Source organism: Spodoptera frugiperda, chromosome 19 (assembly GCF_023101765.2).
Source record: "Spodoptera frugiperda isolate SF20-4 chromosome 19, AGI-APGP_CSIRO_Sfru_2.0, whole genome shotgun sequence".
NCBI classification, from domain to species: domain Eukaryota; kingdom Metazoa; phylum Arthropoda; class Insecta; order Lepidoptera; family Noctuidae; genus Spodoptera; species Spodoptera frugiperda.
The window spans coordinates 5,781,546-5,798,619 of record NC_064230.1 but is presented as its reverse complement, the minus strand read 5'-3'; the positions used below and the strand labels follow the sequence as shown (position 1 = coordinate 5,798,619).

At 41.3% G+C, this 17,074-nt stretch overlaps 1 protein-coding gene across 2 annotated transcripts; it reads right to left on the bottom strand.

Annotated features, from left to right (window-relative positions):
• Positions 1 to 5,556: 5,556 nt before the first annotated feature.
• On the bottom strand, positions 5,557 to 16,955 carry LOC126911821 (solute carrier family 25 member 44-like). 2 transcript variants are annotated; one of them, XM_050700761.1, is made up of 8 exons: positions 16,768 to 16,955; positions 12,564 to 13,206; positions 10,609 to 10,760; positions 9,586 to 9,675; positions 8,943 to 9,065; positions 7,714 to 7,897; positions 6,911 to 7,038; positions 5,557 to 5,774 (listed from the first exon to the last, which is right to left on the bottom strand). In XM_050700761.1, exons 2-8 carry the CDS (start codon positions 12,700 to 12,702, stop codon positions 5,580 to 5,582), a joined length of 1,011 nt encoding a protein of 336 aa, XP_050556718.1. In that variant the 5' UTR covers positions 12,703 to 13,206; positions 16,768 to 16,955; the 3' UTR covers positions 5,557 to 5,579. The 2 variants fall into 2 exon arrangements, with proteins under 2 accessions (XP_050556718.1, XP_050556717.1); XM_050700760.1 differs by lacking the exon at positions 5,557 to 5,774 and adding an exon at positions 6,187 to 6,404 and having other exon boundaries at positions 16,768 to 16,952.
• Between the last annotated feature and the right edge of the window lie 119 nt (positions 16,956 to 17,074).

The following is a 17,074-nucleotide window of genomic DNA, read 5'->3' as shown; positions in this document are numbered from 1 at the left end:
TGGACACCCGCAACACCAGAGGAGTCACAGGTGCGTTGCCGGCCTTTGTTTTTTTAAAAAGGAGTATGCTCTTTTCTTGAAGGTTTGAAGGTCGTATCGGTTCGGAAATACCGCCGACGACAGCTCATTCCACAGTTTTGCTGTGCGAGGCAGAAAGTTGCGCGAGAAGCGCACAGTTGTGGCCTGCCAACCATCTATATGGTGGGGATGGAAATGCTGTCGTGTGGGTCGATGGCGAAAAGAAGCGGCAGGAATAAGACCAAACAATTCCTCAGAGCACTCCCCGTGGTATAAGCGATAGAAAATGCACAACGAAGCTACATCTCTACGCATTGCCAAAGTGTCAAGTCGGTTTGAAACTTCCTGACACTCAACAATCCGAACCGCACGCCGCTGAACGCGGTCCAGAGGATGAAGCTGGTACTGGGGTGCCCCCGCCCAAAGATGAGAGCAGTATTCCATATGGGGCCGAACTTGCGCCTTATATAGAAGCAGGCGATGGGCTGGAGTGAAATACTGCCTCGATCTGTTGAGCACACCAAGCTTTTTCGAGGCTAATTTAGCCTTATCCTCCAGATGACCACGGAACTGGACGTCGCCCGAAATGTTGATGCCAAGTATTCCAATACCGGCTGAGGCAGTCAGAGGGGTACTTTGAAACTGAGGTGAGACGACCAACGGTAGTTTCTTAGCGGTAAACACGCAGACCTGTGTCTTAGTAGGGTTAAACTGGACCAGATTAAGTTCACCCCAATCTGAGATTCTCTGCAAAGAAGTCTCGATTTCTGACACAAGTCTGTTTCGGCTTTCGATGACGTTTTCCCGAGAAATGTTAGCGCGGCCGGTATAATAGGCATCACCTGTACTGTCATCCGCATAACAATGAATGCCGCTGATTTGCAACATATCATTGATATGGATGAGGAACAGGGTAGGTGATAGCACGCAGCCTTGAGGGACACCTGCGTTCACAGACAGAGAGTCGGAGCATTCCCCGTCGACAACGACCTTAATGCTTCTGTCTGTAAGGAAGCAGGAGACCCATTCGCACAATTTCTCGGGAAGCCCATAGGAAGGAAGCTTCGAAAGAAGCGCTTTATGCCAAACCCGGTCGAAGGCTTTCGCCACGTCCAAGCTCACTGCCAACGCTTCCCCCTTAGACTCGATCGCCTGTGCCCAACGGTGTGTCAGGTAAACCAGAAGATCCCCAGCCGACCGACCTTTACGAAAACCGTATTGTCGGTCATTGAGTAGTTGGTGATCTTCTAGGTACCGCAAGAGCTGGCAGTTAATAATGGACTCCATTATTTTCGAGAAGAGGAAGTTATGGCTATCGGTCTGTAGTTGGACGGATTTGTTCGATCGCCTTTTTTAGGGATCGGGTGGACCAAGGCCGTCTTCCAGGATTTCGGTACTACGCCTAAACAGTAAGAGAGCCGAAAAAGACGTGTTAAAACTGGTGCCAACTCCGGAGCGCACATCTTTAACACAAGGGGTGGAATCCCGTCGGGCCCACTCGACTTTTGGACATCAAGGGACAGGAGCGCCAAACGCACCGAACGCTGGTGGAATCGGATATCTGGCATATGCCACCCGCACCACGGCACGGCAGGCGGCCCACGCCCCCCGTCATCCAGTGTCGAGTTGGACGCAAAGATTTTACCCAAAAGTTGGGCTTTATCCCTTGCGCCATGAGCCAACGAATCAGTTATTTATTTATTTTTTATTTGAAAAATTAAATTAAAGATTATTTTTTATTTGTATAGAACCCCCCATGTGCAGAGGTGGAAATGACGGCCTGCAGAAATTGCCTTCGACAGCTTTGGCGAGCGACCAGAACGCACGAGTTCCCGAAGGAAGGCGCTCAAGCTTCTCGCCAATTCTACCGATGTACTGAGACTTAGCCCCTGCAATAACTCTTTTGAAGGACTTGGAAGCAAAGTTATACTCCTTTTTAAGAGTGCTGGTATTTACATCCCGTGCCACCACCGCATCGGCCCAGGCTCGATAGGCTTCACGCTTCCTGCGTGAGGCCTTTCTGGAAGACGAATCAAACCAGGGCCGATACCTGCCACCGACAGGGACCAGAGAGGATGGGACGAACAGCTCCATCCCCTGTAGCACCACATCGGCGACAGAATCGGCAGCGGCGTTGGGATCATCCTGCAAGAAGCAAACCTGTCTCCAAGGATAGGATGCAAAAAAGGACCGCATCCCATCCCAGTCTGCCGACCTGTAGTGCCATACGCGGCGAAGACGTGCATCTTCTAGACGCGACGAGCGCGTCCAAGATACAGAGCTCCGGACGAGACAATGGTCCGATGAGCCTAGGGGAGCAACAACGGACACACTGTAGCCGTCCGGGTGAGAGGTCAGCAGAAGGTCCAACAGTGAAGGCCTCTGGTCTTCCACATCTGGGATGCGCGTAGGCGCGGTAACCAGCTGTGTCAGGCCAGAAGCAAGGGCTAGGTCGTGGACAGATCTCCCCGCGTGGTCAGTTCTACTAGAACCAAGCCAGTCGGCGTGGTGGGCGTTAAAATCGCCAAGTAAAACGACTTCTGCAGAGGGTATCTGCCCTTGTACAGAGTCTACAGCCGTCTGGATGTGTTCCATGAGTCGGTCAGTCTCGCTATCGCCACTATGGGACCTGTATAGGCACGCATAGACACGGGGGTGGTCGTCGTTATCTACACGCAGCCATAAGATGGAGAGGTCTCTACCTTCAAGATTTCTGAGGCGACGAAAGCTGATATCGTCTCTAATGTACACGCACACCCCGGCCCTAGGCAAGAAGGAATGCTCCAGTCCATACCCAGGGTAGGTGAGGTACAATGTGTCCAACGGAGACGATATCTGCGTCTCAGTTAAAAAGAGCAAGGCGGGCTTTGCTGTCTCAAGATGGTAGTGGACAGCGTTAAGGTTGGAATGGATTCCCCTGATGTTGCAGAAGTCCACATTCAGCGTGGCAGGGGGTGCCGAAGTTATTTTGCTCTTGCCTCGAGCTGTAATGCGCGCAGTTTTGCCCCCCCCAGAGTACGATGTGGGGCGGCCTAGACGTCCACGCTCAGGGTGGTTAAACTCTGAGTATGGACGTCCAGAGAGGGATTCTCCAGTGTAGTTGGTACCCTCCTGGGGTAATCGAATTGAGTTGAACTGCGCCATTACGTAGGGGGGATGGTGGGCCTCCGGTACCCTCACTCACTCGGTGAAACACAACGTGAACGTTGTTTCACACCGGTTTTCTGTGAGGCCGTGGTATTACTCCGGTCGAGCCGGCCCATTCGTGCCGAAGCATGGCTCTCCCACGGTAAAACTACTACACTACCATAAGACCTTTGAGTGAGCATGAAACTCTAAGCTGATTCATTATATTTGTACAAAATATATGCAATGCAACCAAAAATTCTATAATATTCGCATATTCTGTGATGATCATTCATACAGTCTTTAATGTCCATGCAGTGTTTAGTAAAATAAAACAGACCATCTGTAAATAATACGTACGCCATTCTGTAAATTTCTTTGACAGTATGTAATCGCAGTTAAGTCAGTCTGTAATAATCACAACAATCTGTAAAACCGAAATAAAACCCAAAACATGTACGTAAGGTATTTATTATCGTCACCAACGCACTCTCGGCTTGAACTCGTCGCTGAGCGCGACTCTCTTGATGCTCTCGTACCCGAGGATGATGCTGAATGAGAAGCAGGCTGACTGCAGCAGCCGCGCTGACAGACCCTTGAAGTACAGTCCTACTAGACCCTCCTCTGCCCAACTCAACCATATTCCAGGGAATCGAGTGACCCAATGCCCGTGCCACTACCATAAGACCTTTGAGTGAGCATGAAACTCCAAGCTGAGTCATTATATTTGTACATAATATATGCAATGCAACCAAAAATTCTATAATCATTCATGCCCATGCAGTGTTTAGTAAAATGAAATAGACAATCTGTAATAGTACGCATATCATTCTGTAAATGTCTTTGACAGTCTGTAATAGCAGCTAAGTCAGTCTGTAAAACCGAAATAAAACCCAAAACATATACGTAAGGTATTTATTATCGTCACCAACGCACTCTCGGCTTGAACTCGTCGCTGAGCGCGACTCTCTTGATGCTCTCGTACCCGAGGATGATGCTGAATGAGAAGCAGGCTGACTGCAGCAGCCGCGCTGACAGACCCTTGAAGTACAGGCCTACTAGACCCTCCTCTGCCCATAGCGTCTTGAATATTTTCTTTTTTGCTTTAGATAGTTTCATTGTGCCTACTCCTTCGACCTATAAGCATCACCCAGACCCGAAACAACAATTTGTGGATCACACAAAGAGTTGTTCCATGCAGGAATCGAACCCGCTACACGTTGCACGGCAGCCAGTTGCCCAGCCGTGCAGTCAAGATATTCGGTAATGGTCATTCATCCAGTCTAGAATTGTCATGCAGTTCTTAGTAAACAGACAATCTGTAATAGTACGTATGTCATTCTGTAATTATCTTTGACAGTCTGTAATCACAATTAAGTCACTCTGTAATGATTATGTCAATCTCTAAAACGGAAATAAAACCCAAAACATATACGTAAGGTATTTATTATCGTCACCAACGCACTCTCGGCTTGAACTCGTCGCTGAGCGCGACTCTCTTGATGCTCTCGTACCCGAGGATGATGCTGAATGAGAAGCAGGCTGACTGCAGCAGCCGCGCTGACAGACCCTTGAAGTACAGGCCTACTAGACCCTCCTCTGCCCAACTCAACCATATTCCAAGGAATCGAGTGACCCAATGCCCGTGCCACTACTATAAGACCTTTGAGTGAGCATGAAACTCCAAGCTGAATCATTATATTTTATATGCAATGCAACCAAAAATTCTATAATGGTCGCATATTCTGTGATGATCATTCATACAGTCTTTAATGTCCATGCAGTGTTTAGTAAAATTAAGTAGACAGCCTGTAATAGTACGACAATTTGTAAATAGTAAGCATGCCATTCTGTAAATGTCTTTGACGGTCTGTAATAATCATATCAATCTGTAAAACCGAAATAAAACCCAAGACATATACGTAAGGTATTTATTATCGTCACCAACGCACTCTGGGCTTGAACTCGTCGCTGAGCGCGACTCTCTTGATGCTCTCGTACCCGAGGATGATGCTGAATGAGAAGCAGGCTGACTGCAGCAGCCGCGCTGACAGACCCTTGAAGTACAGGCCTACTAGACCCTCCTCTGCCCAACTCACCATATTCCAGGGAATCGAGTGACCCAATGCCCGTGCCACTACCATAAGACCTTTGAGTGAGCATGAAACTCCAAGCTGAGTCATTACATTTGTACATAATATATGTAATGCAACCAAAAATTCTATAATGGTCGCATATTCTGTGATGATCATTCATACAGTCTTTAATGTCCATGCAGTGTTTAGTAAAATAAGGCAGACAACCTGTAATAGTACGTATGTCAATCTGTAAATGTCTTTGACAGTATGTAATCGTCTTTGACAGTCTGTAAAAATGACGACAATCTGTAAAACCGAAATAAAACCCAAAACATATACGTAAGGTATTTATTATCGTCACCAACGCACTCTCGGCTTGAACTCGTCGCTGAGCGCGACTCTCTTGATGCTCTCGTACCCGAGGATGATGCTGAATGAGAAGCAGGCTGACTGCAGCAGCCGCGCTGACAGACCCTTGAAGTACAGTCCTACTAGACCCTCCTCTGCCCATAGCGTCTTGAATATTTGCTTCATTATTTCTACTCCTTCGACCTATAAGAATCACCCAGACCCGAAACAACCATTTGTGGATCACACAAAGAGTTGCTCCATGCGGGAATCGAACCCGTTAGACGTCGCGTGGCAGCCAGTTGTCCAACCACAGCGCCAACCGTGCTGTTAAGATATTCGGTAATGGTCATTAATCCAGTCTAGAATTGTCATGCAGTTCTTAATAAAACAGACATTCTATAATACAAGAATGTTCGATCATTGAGTAGTGCAAGAGGGACGGAGCTATGTAGGTTGTATAGCTCTTTCCTACTTGCACTGCTCAATGATGTAGTATGTCATTCTGTAATTATCTTTGATGATCTGTAATCACATACAAGTCAGTCTGTAATCGCTTAAAAATCAGTCTGTAATAATCAAATCAATCTGTAAAACCGAAATAAAACCCAAACCATATACGTAAGGTATTTATTATCGTCACCAACGCACTCTCGGCTTGAACTCGTCGCTGAGCGCGACTCTCTTGATGCTCTCGTACCCGAGGATGATGCTGAATGAGAAGCAGGCTGACTGCAGCAGCCGCGCTGACAGACCCTTGAAGTACAGGCCTACTAGACCCTCCTCTGCCCATAGCGTCTTGAATATTTGCTTCATCGTGCCTACTCCTTCGACCTGTGAAGATATAGGTTTGTCGTTAGCACAAACACATCACATCTACCACACCACATCATTAGCCAATAAGTGGCCACTGCTAACCAAAGACCTTTTCTAAAGTTCGAAATAGCCAACCCGCATTGAGCAATCGTTTCGTGGACCATAATATTTCGCATTCTGCGGATCACCGGTTAGAAACCATTGGTCCATAGCATATTAAATGATCTTAGTTTCTTCGTGAATTCCGAACAAACTATTCAGAGCTCCCTTGTACGGCATGCGTCGCGTCAAAGAGCCATCAGACCACCACAGATGGGGCCCAGTATGACTGATGCCTGATCCGGAGCTGCGGACTTGCGGGGCTCTGGCTCGAAAAGCAGAAGTGGGTGGTTTTTAGTCAGTAAAAGTCTGACACTGTCTCTCGCCTCGCCCAGGGCGGGAGAAGTCTTTGGATCATTCCTCTCCTCCCAAAAAAGCTAGTATCATTTATCCTTATTTAGAGCCTATAATGAAAGTGTATTTACCTGTAACCTAGCGCGTACTATGTCCAATGGATTGGTTAGGAAGGTCGTGGTGAACCCGCCTAGTGTGCCGGCCGCGCACTGGATCAACAGCGTCGATACCCACGACGGAGCTATTTTTAGGAGCTCATCTGTAATTAAAATAATAATAATAGTTTAGTTGAAAATAGAAGTACACATTACAGTTTCATGACACTTATCCAGACCTCATGAAGGAAGATGGAAATCCTAGTCCCACCTTACAATAGTATGTGGATACTAGGAAACTTTTTGTCATAAGATAAGAAGTAAAGCTTATGACCAAAAGTTTCTACTTGACCCCAGTTATCACTTGGGTTTTTTGGTATCTGTTTATAATTGACATTCTGCTTGTATTGAAGATTTTTGAAGTGCTTTTCGATTGATAATGATTTTTTCAATTGATTCGTGGTTAGTACCCACGCTACGTGTATAAAGCACAAATGCAATTATGACGTAAAAATAGCATTACTTGGCTACTGATAAAACTACCAAAACTACCATGTTTAATAAAGGATAACTCTAAACGGACTAAGATTTGGAACTTGGCGCCATAGTAACTTTTATTCAGCTCAAAATTACCTATCCAATGATGTAAAATTCATAGCATATTTTTTTATGTATTAGGTATTGTCCAGGCAGATGTCCGGAAAAAAATATAGTACTAAGGAAGTCACCGTTTCTTTTCCCTGTTCTTCTTCAAAGTTTTGGCTTATAAGCACTACCTATTCCTAACACTGCTAATTACCTATCAATCACCGTATATGGTCTCGAAATTTTTTCCTTACCTTGATAAGCAGTATACAGCGCCCACCATAGCGCCGAGTTTGGTACATACGCGGCCAACGAGGCCGTGTATCCGCGGTAGTAGCCGAGCGGCCCGTGCAGCTGATACACGCGTACTGCCACCTCTTTGGCCAACGCCGCCTTGGACATGCGCTTCTCTAGATCTAAGCCGAGAGGGTTCATTTGCTGAAATAGAATAGAAAAAAAACATTATATAATACTAGCAAACCCGGCGAACGGAATTTTTAATCTATACTTAATATTATAAAGCTGAAGAGTTTGTTTGTTTGAACGCGCTAATCTCCAGAACTACTGGTCCGATTTGAATAATTATTTTTGTGTTGAATAGTGCATTTATCGAGGAAGGCTATAGGCTATAAAACATCACGCTATGACCAATAGGAGCCAAAAACCGCGCGGAAGTAGCTAGTATGCTATAAAAAACCTCACGGAGCTCGAGACCTTTTCAAAGAATGGAACGGTTCGTGCGTTCTGAAGTTATAGCGTCAGGAAGGAAAATCCGACTTTTTTTATATTATAAATTTCGTCACGCTTTCTATCCCCGAAGAGGTAAACAGAGGTGTACATTATGGCACTGTACAATGTACACCCACATTTCACAATGTATGTTGTAAGTTCCATGTAATAGGGATGTAACAGCCTATTGCCATATACCGGCCACAATTCCAAAATATTACCGAGAAATTCTGGCAAATCCAAAAAGGCCTAACAGTAATTTGCCGGCCCAGGTATTGAACCTGAGACGCATTGCCCGGTAGTCGCACTTGCGACCACTCGCCAATAAGGCAGAATAAAATACCCAAGTACGATGTATCTGAGGGCTTAGTACGAGTTTGTTTTACCAGTGGAACCGGTCACATAGTTTTACATCTTTGCAATTACATCTTCGTAGCATAGCTACATAACACATTCCTGGGGCCTTAGTCTGCTATTACAATTGTCTCACAATGGTCGATCACTGAGCAGTGCGAGAGGGATGGAGCTATACAACCTACGTAGCTCCGTCCTTCTCGCACTGCTCAATGATCGACCATTCTGACACAATTGTAATAGCAGACTAAGGCCCCTGGTGCAAAAGCACACTAGAAGGCCGGTAACAGACTTATAACTCCTTGGGTGTCCATGGGCAGCGGCGATTGCTTACCATCAGGTGATCCGTCAGCTCGTTTACCGGCTTATACCATAACAAAAAAGGTTAAGAAATACTCACTGGATTCCTAGCATTGCCTCTTCCTTTGACGAGGCCTAAGACCATAAGATGTTGGCTTAGTACATCAAATGGTACTATGATCGTCTGACCCACTATCGACGCACAGCCACCGCCTATAAACGACTGGAAATAAATACAATATTAATTATAATAATTATCACATAGTGAGACATACTAAATTAAGTAAAAAATCACGGTTTACTCACGTAAATTAATGGAGAAAAGCTCTACTAGTTTCGTAGGCTGCGCGACGTCGCCGCGTTTGCGCACGCTGCTCAAGATTAAGAGTCCGTCTGTGACTCTGACTCGAAACTAGTAGAGCTTTTCTAAATTATTGGACGTGGGTAAACCGTGATTTTTAAGGCAATATAAAATATTACTTTTTATATCCGTGATCATAATGCTCTGGCAACATTGGCGTAATACCAGAAACTCACAAAAACGAATAAACATTGTAAATATCCCGTCCTCTTATTTTTCGTCCAATAGGGAATTAGCTAGTGTCACACCATTGGACAATCAATATTTCTAATTTCGAAGAAATTTGGTATACAGACAGGATATAAGCTTTTTACAACACGGGATTGCGGGTGAAGCCGCTGGTAGAAGCTATACACATATTATAATAGAATTAGGTACATACCTTCACTTTGGGACTGACATCATACTTCCCGAGCTCATATCGTACACCTTCATACGTAGTTATGTAGAAAATTCCTGATATTATCTGAAACTGGAGAGAAAATAGTGTAAGATACGTAACATCTTACTTGAAACTTAGGAAAATACTCACTGCCGCACTCAGAGACATTTAATGATTACTTAAGCTATTCCTTAGTAACGATTTTGTATTGAAATCAATTGCTAAGGACTGGGTTAAGTAACCATTAAATGACTCTGAGTGCGGCAGTAAGTATCATAAATATATAGGGTGACTCATAATTAGTGAACGATATTTAAACACGTGATTGTACTCATGATTACAAACAACTTTCCCGAAGAAACTTTTTTTGTATACTCATTAGTTTTATTTTTATCACAATAATAACAAAATTTCATTAGCACGCACGCGTATATTTCCAAAATACCTACCTAGTTACTAGTCTTCCGATAACGCGGGCCCGTCACCTCGCTGCTAACAGCTGATCATAAGAAAGCACACGCGTGCGAAATTTTGTTGTTTTGTTATTGTGATAAAAATCAAATAGCATGTAGCATGGACTTCCGCAAAATAACGCCTGACTCTATTCTACCAGATGACTTCGCTTATTTTTGTATTAGAGATGGCACTTTCCTGCTTTTCTCTTGAAATTTGACCTGAATTTTCTTTGCTATAAACCTCACGGAGCCCGAGACCTTTCCAACGAATGCAAAACCGTGGAAATCGGTTCGTGCGTTCTGGAGTTATAGCGTCAGGAAGGCAAACCCGACTTATTTTTATATTATAGATCATCATGGTGATGGCATGCTGTGTATATGGTAAATGGTCCAATTACACCCCTTCCCAGTCTCCGATTCCCCAACAACCCTTAAATTCCTAACCCCCAAAAGGCCGGCAACGCACTTGTAACACCTCTGGTATCAAGTGTCCATGGGCGGCGACAATTGCTTACAATCAGGAGATCCGTCTGCTCGTTTACCGGCTTATACCATAAAAAATACTTACACTGGAGAGCCAGAACCCTCGATAAAGTCCGGGCACGCCTTCATTCTTATATATCTTAGATATAGCGTCAGCTACACCACTGTATGCCTCTTTCTTTCTCTGCACTTGGATTTGTGTTTTTATTAAAGTTAGTGGGTATAGCGCGCATCTTACTGGAAAGATAGATAAACATAATTAGATAGATATCGTCACGCCTTTTGTCCTTGAGGGGTAGGCAGAGGTGTACATTACGACATGTAATGCGACTATACACCCACTTTTTAACATTTATGATACAAGTCTCATGTAATAGAGGATGGGCCTGGTAGGAGGGTGGTACTGGACACAATTCCAGACTCCGTGCTACTACTGAGAAATTTTTGAAAAACCGAAAAAGGCCCAGCAATACTTTGCCCAACCCGGGAATCGAACCCGAGACCTCTTGCCCGGCAGTCGTACTTGCGACCACTCGACCAATGAGGCAGTCATTGTCATTCCTTTAGTGCCCAAATACTCAAACGATACTACATTTTAAGTCGCTCTCAAAACTAGTTCTGTCACTATAAACGCTTTATAAAAGACAGAGATAGCAAGATATTTAAGTACAACTTAAATTGAGTAGCGTTTGAGTATTCGGGGCTTATGATCTTTGCATCTTTTTAGTAAAAAATATTTGTTTCTAACGCCAGCTATGTATACTAGACATGTCTAATTTTATTTTATCTTCCATTAACGATAAGATAAAGGTTGAATAATCGGTATAAAGTGGGCTGATAAGTAATACATTATTTTTAATCTAAGCCAGTGCTTCCCAATCTATGGATCGCGATCAATTAGTGGGTCGTAAGTGAATTTTTAGCCTCTTTTTAAGGGAGAAAATCATCCAATGACTTCTCCCGCCTTGGGCGAAGCGAGAGGCAGTGTCAGATTCTTACTGACTAAAAACCACCCCGTTCCTACTCCTGCTTTTCGAGCCGGAGCCCCGGTAAACCCGCTAGGTAGTCCGCAGCTCCGGAGAAAGTCACCCTAAAGAACCGTTCTGTATTTTTTTTTCATATTGGTATGGTTTAATTACCTAAAGGTGGGTCCTGAGTTTTGTAACATGATTTAGATAAGTCGTAAGCCAAACAACTTTGGGAACCACTGGTCTAGACATGGCTGCCTACTATCTATAAATCACTGTGGCATATAAGCATAAGAATAGGGTAGATGACTAATTCTTTATTTTAATGTCCGTCTTGTAGATTAATTTAACTACCAAGTAGCCTGAGACTGCGTAGAGCATTAACGCATTAATGTCCAAATACTCAAACGCTACTCAATTTTAAGACGCTCTCAAGACTAGTTCTGTCTCTATCAATTCTTTATAAAATGACAGAGATAGCACGATATTTAAGTATAATTAAAAATTAAGTAGCATTTCAGTATTCGGGCGTAAGATAAAAAGCATCAGAAGTAGTTAACATTTTGCCCCCTAGGTGGAATTAATTGAATAAAAATGCGATTTCGTTGCTAGGGACACATGTTGCATGACATTTTGTCCCCTACTGTATCCTTTTTTAATTTTGTTGAGGGGGGAAATCACTCAACGCTCTAACCTCCGGAACTACTGGTCCGATTTGAATAATTATTTTTGTGTTGGGTTTATTTTTGTGTTGGCATTAATCTAGGCAGGTTATAGGATATAAAACATCAGCATATTACGGCACACAATGCCAATGTACACTCACATTTTACAATTTATGTTGTAAGTCCCATGTAATAGGTGGTGAGCCTATTACCATAACGGGCACAATTTCAGGTTCCGTGCTACCACGGAGAAATTTTCGAAAAATCCGAAAAAAGCCCAGTAATACTTCGCCCGACCCGTGAATCGAACCCGAGACATCTTGCCACGCAGTTGCACTTGCAACCACTCGGCTAACGAGACAGTATTATATAAAATTAATAGATATTTATTCATATTTTTTACGTACCTGTAAAACTGCTTAAAGTATACAATGGAAAAAACTTAGTTTTGTCCATCATACTCCATTCTATCGTAGTAATCAGCTGAGGAGGGGGCGTCTCAACCATTGTGGCGGCCATTTTAAATTCTCTATGCCCAAAGTTCATTCACCCCTTTAACACCCCCAACTCATAAAACTTATTTAATCTCTATATATATAAACTCTTTGGTAACCATTTGTAATAGTCAAACTATTATTTTTTTAAATTATTTAAAAATAGAATGGAATTATGTGCCAACTACTTGTCAATTTTCACAACTAGCAACTATTTATACTTTTATTTTTTACAACAACAACATTGACTTATGAACGGCGAAAAAAAAATACTAACAAAATAAAAAAGTTAATAAATATAATCTTTTTTTATAATTTAAATCTTTCTCTATTTTTATATATTTAATTGCACTATTAATTTTTATATTTCTATTTCTCTATAGAGACTAGATCTCCGTTGTGTTAAATTTTGCTATATTTTAGTTTTTAGTTTTGTTAATGTTTAGTTTAGTTTGTTACTAAGTGATTTTGTTTGCGTCCAAATGGTTTTCTATGGTTTCACTTATAGGTTCTTCCATGGTTTGTTTATTCTGATTGTCTGGACTGCATGCAGGATCTGAAACAAATAAAAAAAAACATTTAGATATATAAGTATGTAATTATTTATTTTTTTAAGAGGGGAAAATCATCCAATGACTTCTTTCTCTTTGTGGGGGCGTTTAGGTATTACGTAACGCAAGTTAATAAAATAATATTTCCAAACAGTAGCGGGAGCATGGTCCAAACTACCGGTGGTTATGGCTCCAGAGACAGAAACCTGCTCACAATACGTGCTGTTTCGAGGAGTACTGCCTTCTGCATCAAGCCCTTGATCCACCGCCACTTACTTCTACCGCCAGCTTATTATTTTTAAGGGGGGAGGAATCATCCAATGGTTTCTCTCGCTTTGAGGAGGCGAGAGGTCACTATGACTAAAATCCACCTCGTTCCTACTCCTGCTTTTCGAGTCGGAGCCCGTTTTTAGACCGCAGCTCCGGAAAACGCTAGCGTCCTAAGATGGGTGTCGATGCTTTTAGAAATCAGCCCATTGACATATTTAAAATTATTGTTAGTTCTTTTCCTTTCACGGAACGAGTGGGTCCTAAATAGGTAGATAACTGCGTGAGTAAGCCGATAACATAATAATTAATTTAGAAAGATCTTGTTGTTAGAATGCAAGAGTAAAGTTGTTTACAAAATATCGTTCACGTTTATAAATAAACTTATTATTGCTTCATTATGTATTGTCAATATTGATTGCATCAAGCGCAGCCCTCCTGTTGTAGTTATCAACATAATATAGAGTTATCACTAAAATGATATGTACCCTCAGTAAAAGTTTGCTTTACGTTTAAAGGAATCGAAACGAGAGCGCGTTCAGCGCTCTGATTGGCCGGCTCGAATAAAAATACACCTTTTATTACTTTACGAAACAAACAGTATATTTTGTTCTTTGTTTAGTACATAAGCAGAGGTGTTACAAGTACCTCACTCTTTACAACGAGAGGGCATTCAGCGCTCTGATTCATTGATTGGTTCATTCGCACCGGCCAATCAGGGGCCTAACATGTTCTCGTTCCAATTACTTTAAATGTAAAATAAACTCGTACTATGGGTACTGTTGGCTGCGCGACGTCGCCACTGTGACTCGAAACTAGTAGAGCTTTTCTCGTGATTTTTAGTTAATAAAAAAGTTAGGCACCAAATTATACAATGTATAATATACATACAAAATATTACTCATAAGCTACTTTTTTTCTAGAATTTCTAAATCTAGTATCTGACTATTACAAAACAAACAATATGTTTTGGTTTTGTTTAGGTTATAAGCAGAGGTGTTACAAATAACTCACCCCTTACATCACCTATTGTTATCAATTAGTCATAGATAACATTGTTATTCTCATGCAATATACTGCAATACGGAGTGAATATGTATAAAAGAAATCCCACAAAAACATTTCATGTTAAATGTTGCCAAGACGAGACCATATAGCTCGCACTGTCAAAAAGTAATCAGATCCCGTGTAGAGCCAAGTTTCTAACCCTACATGCCCAGACCTAAATCGATAAGCCCTAATTTCACACTCAAGTTACGGGGAAATTCTACAGCCATAGCTCGTACTGCGTAGTTCGTAGCGCGTAGCAGAGTTTTTACATTAAAATCTCGTAGGCGTGCAAACCTTGGACGTAACGGCGAGTCGGCCGCACGGACTTTTTGCTATTCGTCATATGGGCTTGAGCTTAAAAATCTATTCAATCTCCTAAACTCTTTCCGTGCTTTTTAGCTACTGCGCGGGGACGAGGGGGCAGGCGGCGGGCGTTGGCGCATACTATACTTACGATGCTTATGTTCAAAAGTATAGGTTGATTAATAAACACTTACCGAAGTGAAGTGTAGTAATATTATTCATATCTAAGTACTTATGGGTAGGATAATGTTTTGATTTGATGAAAAGTTTGTGTTCTATGTACTTGTGTATAATTTTCAGATCTCAAGCAGGAAATAGGGAATTAAGTTTCCCTATTTCAGATTTTTACCCTTCCGCGGCCGCATTCAGACCTCTAGCGTCAAAAGTTGCGGAAGTCTCGAACAAACTTTCACCCCCTAGTTTAAGGGGTTGGGGGTAAAAGTTCCAAGTTTTAGGATTTTTTTGTTGTTTGGGTACTAATACTAGCTTACATACCAAATTTCAGTTTTCTAGGACTTCAGGAAGTACCTTAAGAATTTTGTTGATATCAATAAAATCTAAAGTATAAGAGCTATGCAATTGAAACTTTAGAGGTTTATTAAGTCTACCACTGACACTATATCCTGAAAATTTTGTTTATCTGGTATAACCCAAACTCAAGTTATGAAGGTTCAAAAATACGACGAAGCGCTTCGAGAAAAGGTAGGTAGTGCCCTTGCGCTTGCGCTTCGCTTGGCTCGTCTTGGCGGGCACTACCGTGCCCCCAGATCAAGGAGTGAATAGATACAGGAATGTGGTGAATAAATGTTGGGAAAAATTATGTTAAACATTTTTTGCTTTTCTTTAAAAAGAAGTTACCCCGCACACAGGTTTTTTTCCTTGGTCTTGGGTTTGTTTACAAACATACAAGTTCACATACACATGACACCCAGACCCGAAACAATTTGTGGAACACACAAAGTGTTGCTCTGTGGGGGAATTGAACCAGCTAAATGCTGTGTGGTAGCACCCTGTTTTACCGGTACATAAATATTATAATTCTCTTATGGCCAGTCAACAGTCTACCAATAGATTATTTATTTATTGATTGTGGTTACAACATTATAATAACATAACAAAGATTACATATTTATTTATTAACATAAATTAATAACATATTAACTTGTAGGATATTTATCATTGTATTGTTAATTATTCTAAGTAGGAATACAGTTTATATTTATTTTATGTTTAGCTATGATTATGCAATTGTCGGAAAAAATAAACAAAAAATATTATAAGACATGTTTTTTCTATTTATGTTATTTAAAGAATATTTAAAAATCTAAGAGCTTAGTTAGAAATTAGATAAAATAGAAACAGAGTTAAATTATTGTTTTTAATGTAAGTAATGAAATGTAATAATTACATCAGAATAATACTAAATGGTTAGAATGTTTCCAATAAGCTTATTAAAATAATGCAACACACATGCAATATTTTTAAACAAAAATAACAACTTTTTTAAATAATTTATGGTACAATAATTCAATGCCAAGGTGTTAGCGTAAACTTTTTTTTTAAAGAATAAAACTGTAGAATTTCAAAACGTACCTACTTTACTAAAGAAGTAAAATAGTTACAAATTTTACAGAATTATGTTAAAAATAGCTAATTTAAGTAATAAAAAGGGGAACAAATAGAAAATATTAAGGTCGTGATTTACAATTTCCGCCTATTTAGCCCGTATACGTAATACAAGCATGGAATGGCATTGAAAATGTATGTATTAAAATAAATCGATAATTTTACACTTCAAGCTCATTTTCTCTCATAAATAGTGTGTAAAACCTCAGTGGCGGTCAAAGGACACATATAGTAGTCTTATCTAAATCAAGTACAAGGTAAGATCGTAAGAAATGCGGAAATTAAAATCAAATTCTCAAGATTATCATATAAGTACTCACGCAACTCTGATTTCGATATCCATAACAGATGATGATTAATTATTCACTTGAATAACGAGTTTATCACTGAAAACTGTCTCGGAGCAGGTTTTATGTAATAATTTACCCAATTTAGATAATTACACCATGGAAAAATATGCCTTCAGAAATGTCAGCTGATTGGTCACCCATGTTGGATCACAGATTAGGTAAAAATATTGGGTAGTTTGGGTATAGGTCTTTTTGCCTCTGTCAAATTAATTAGTATTTTCAAGGTATATTTATTATAAATAAATGAAAGGTAAATAAGATTTATGCTCTAATATTT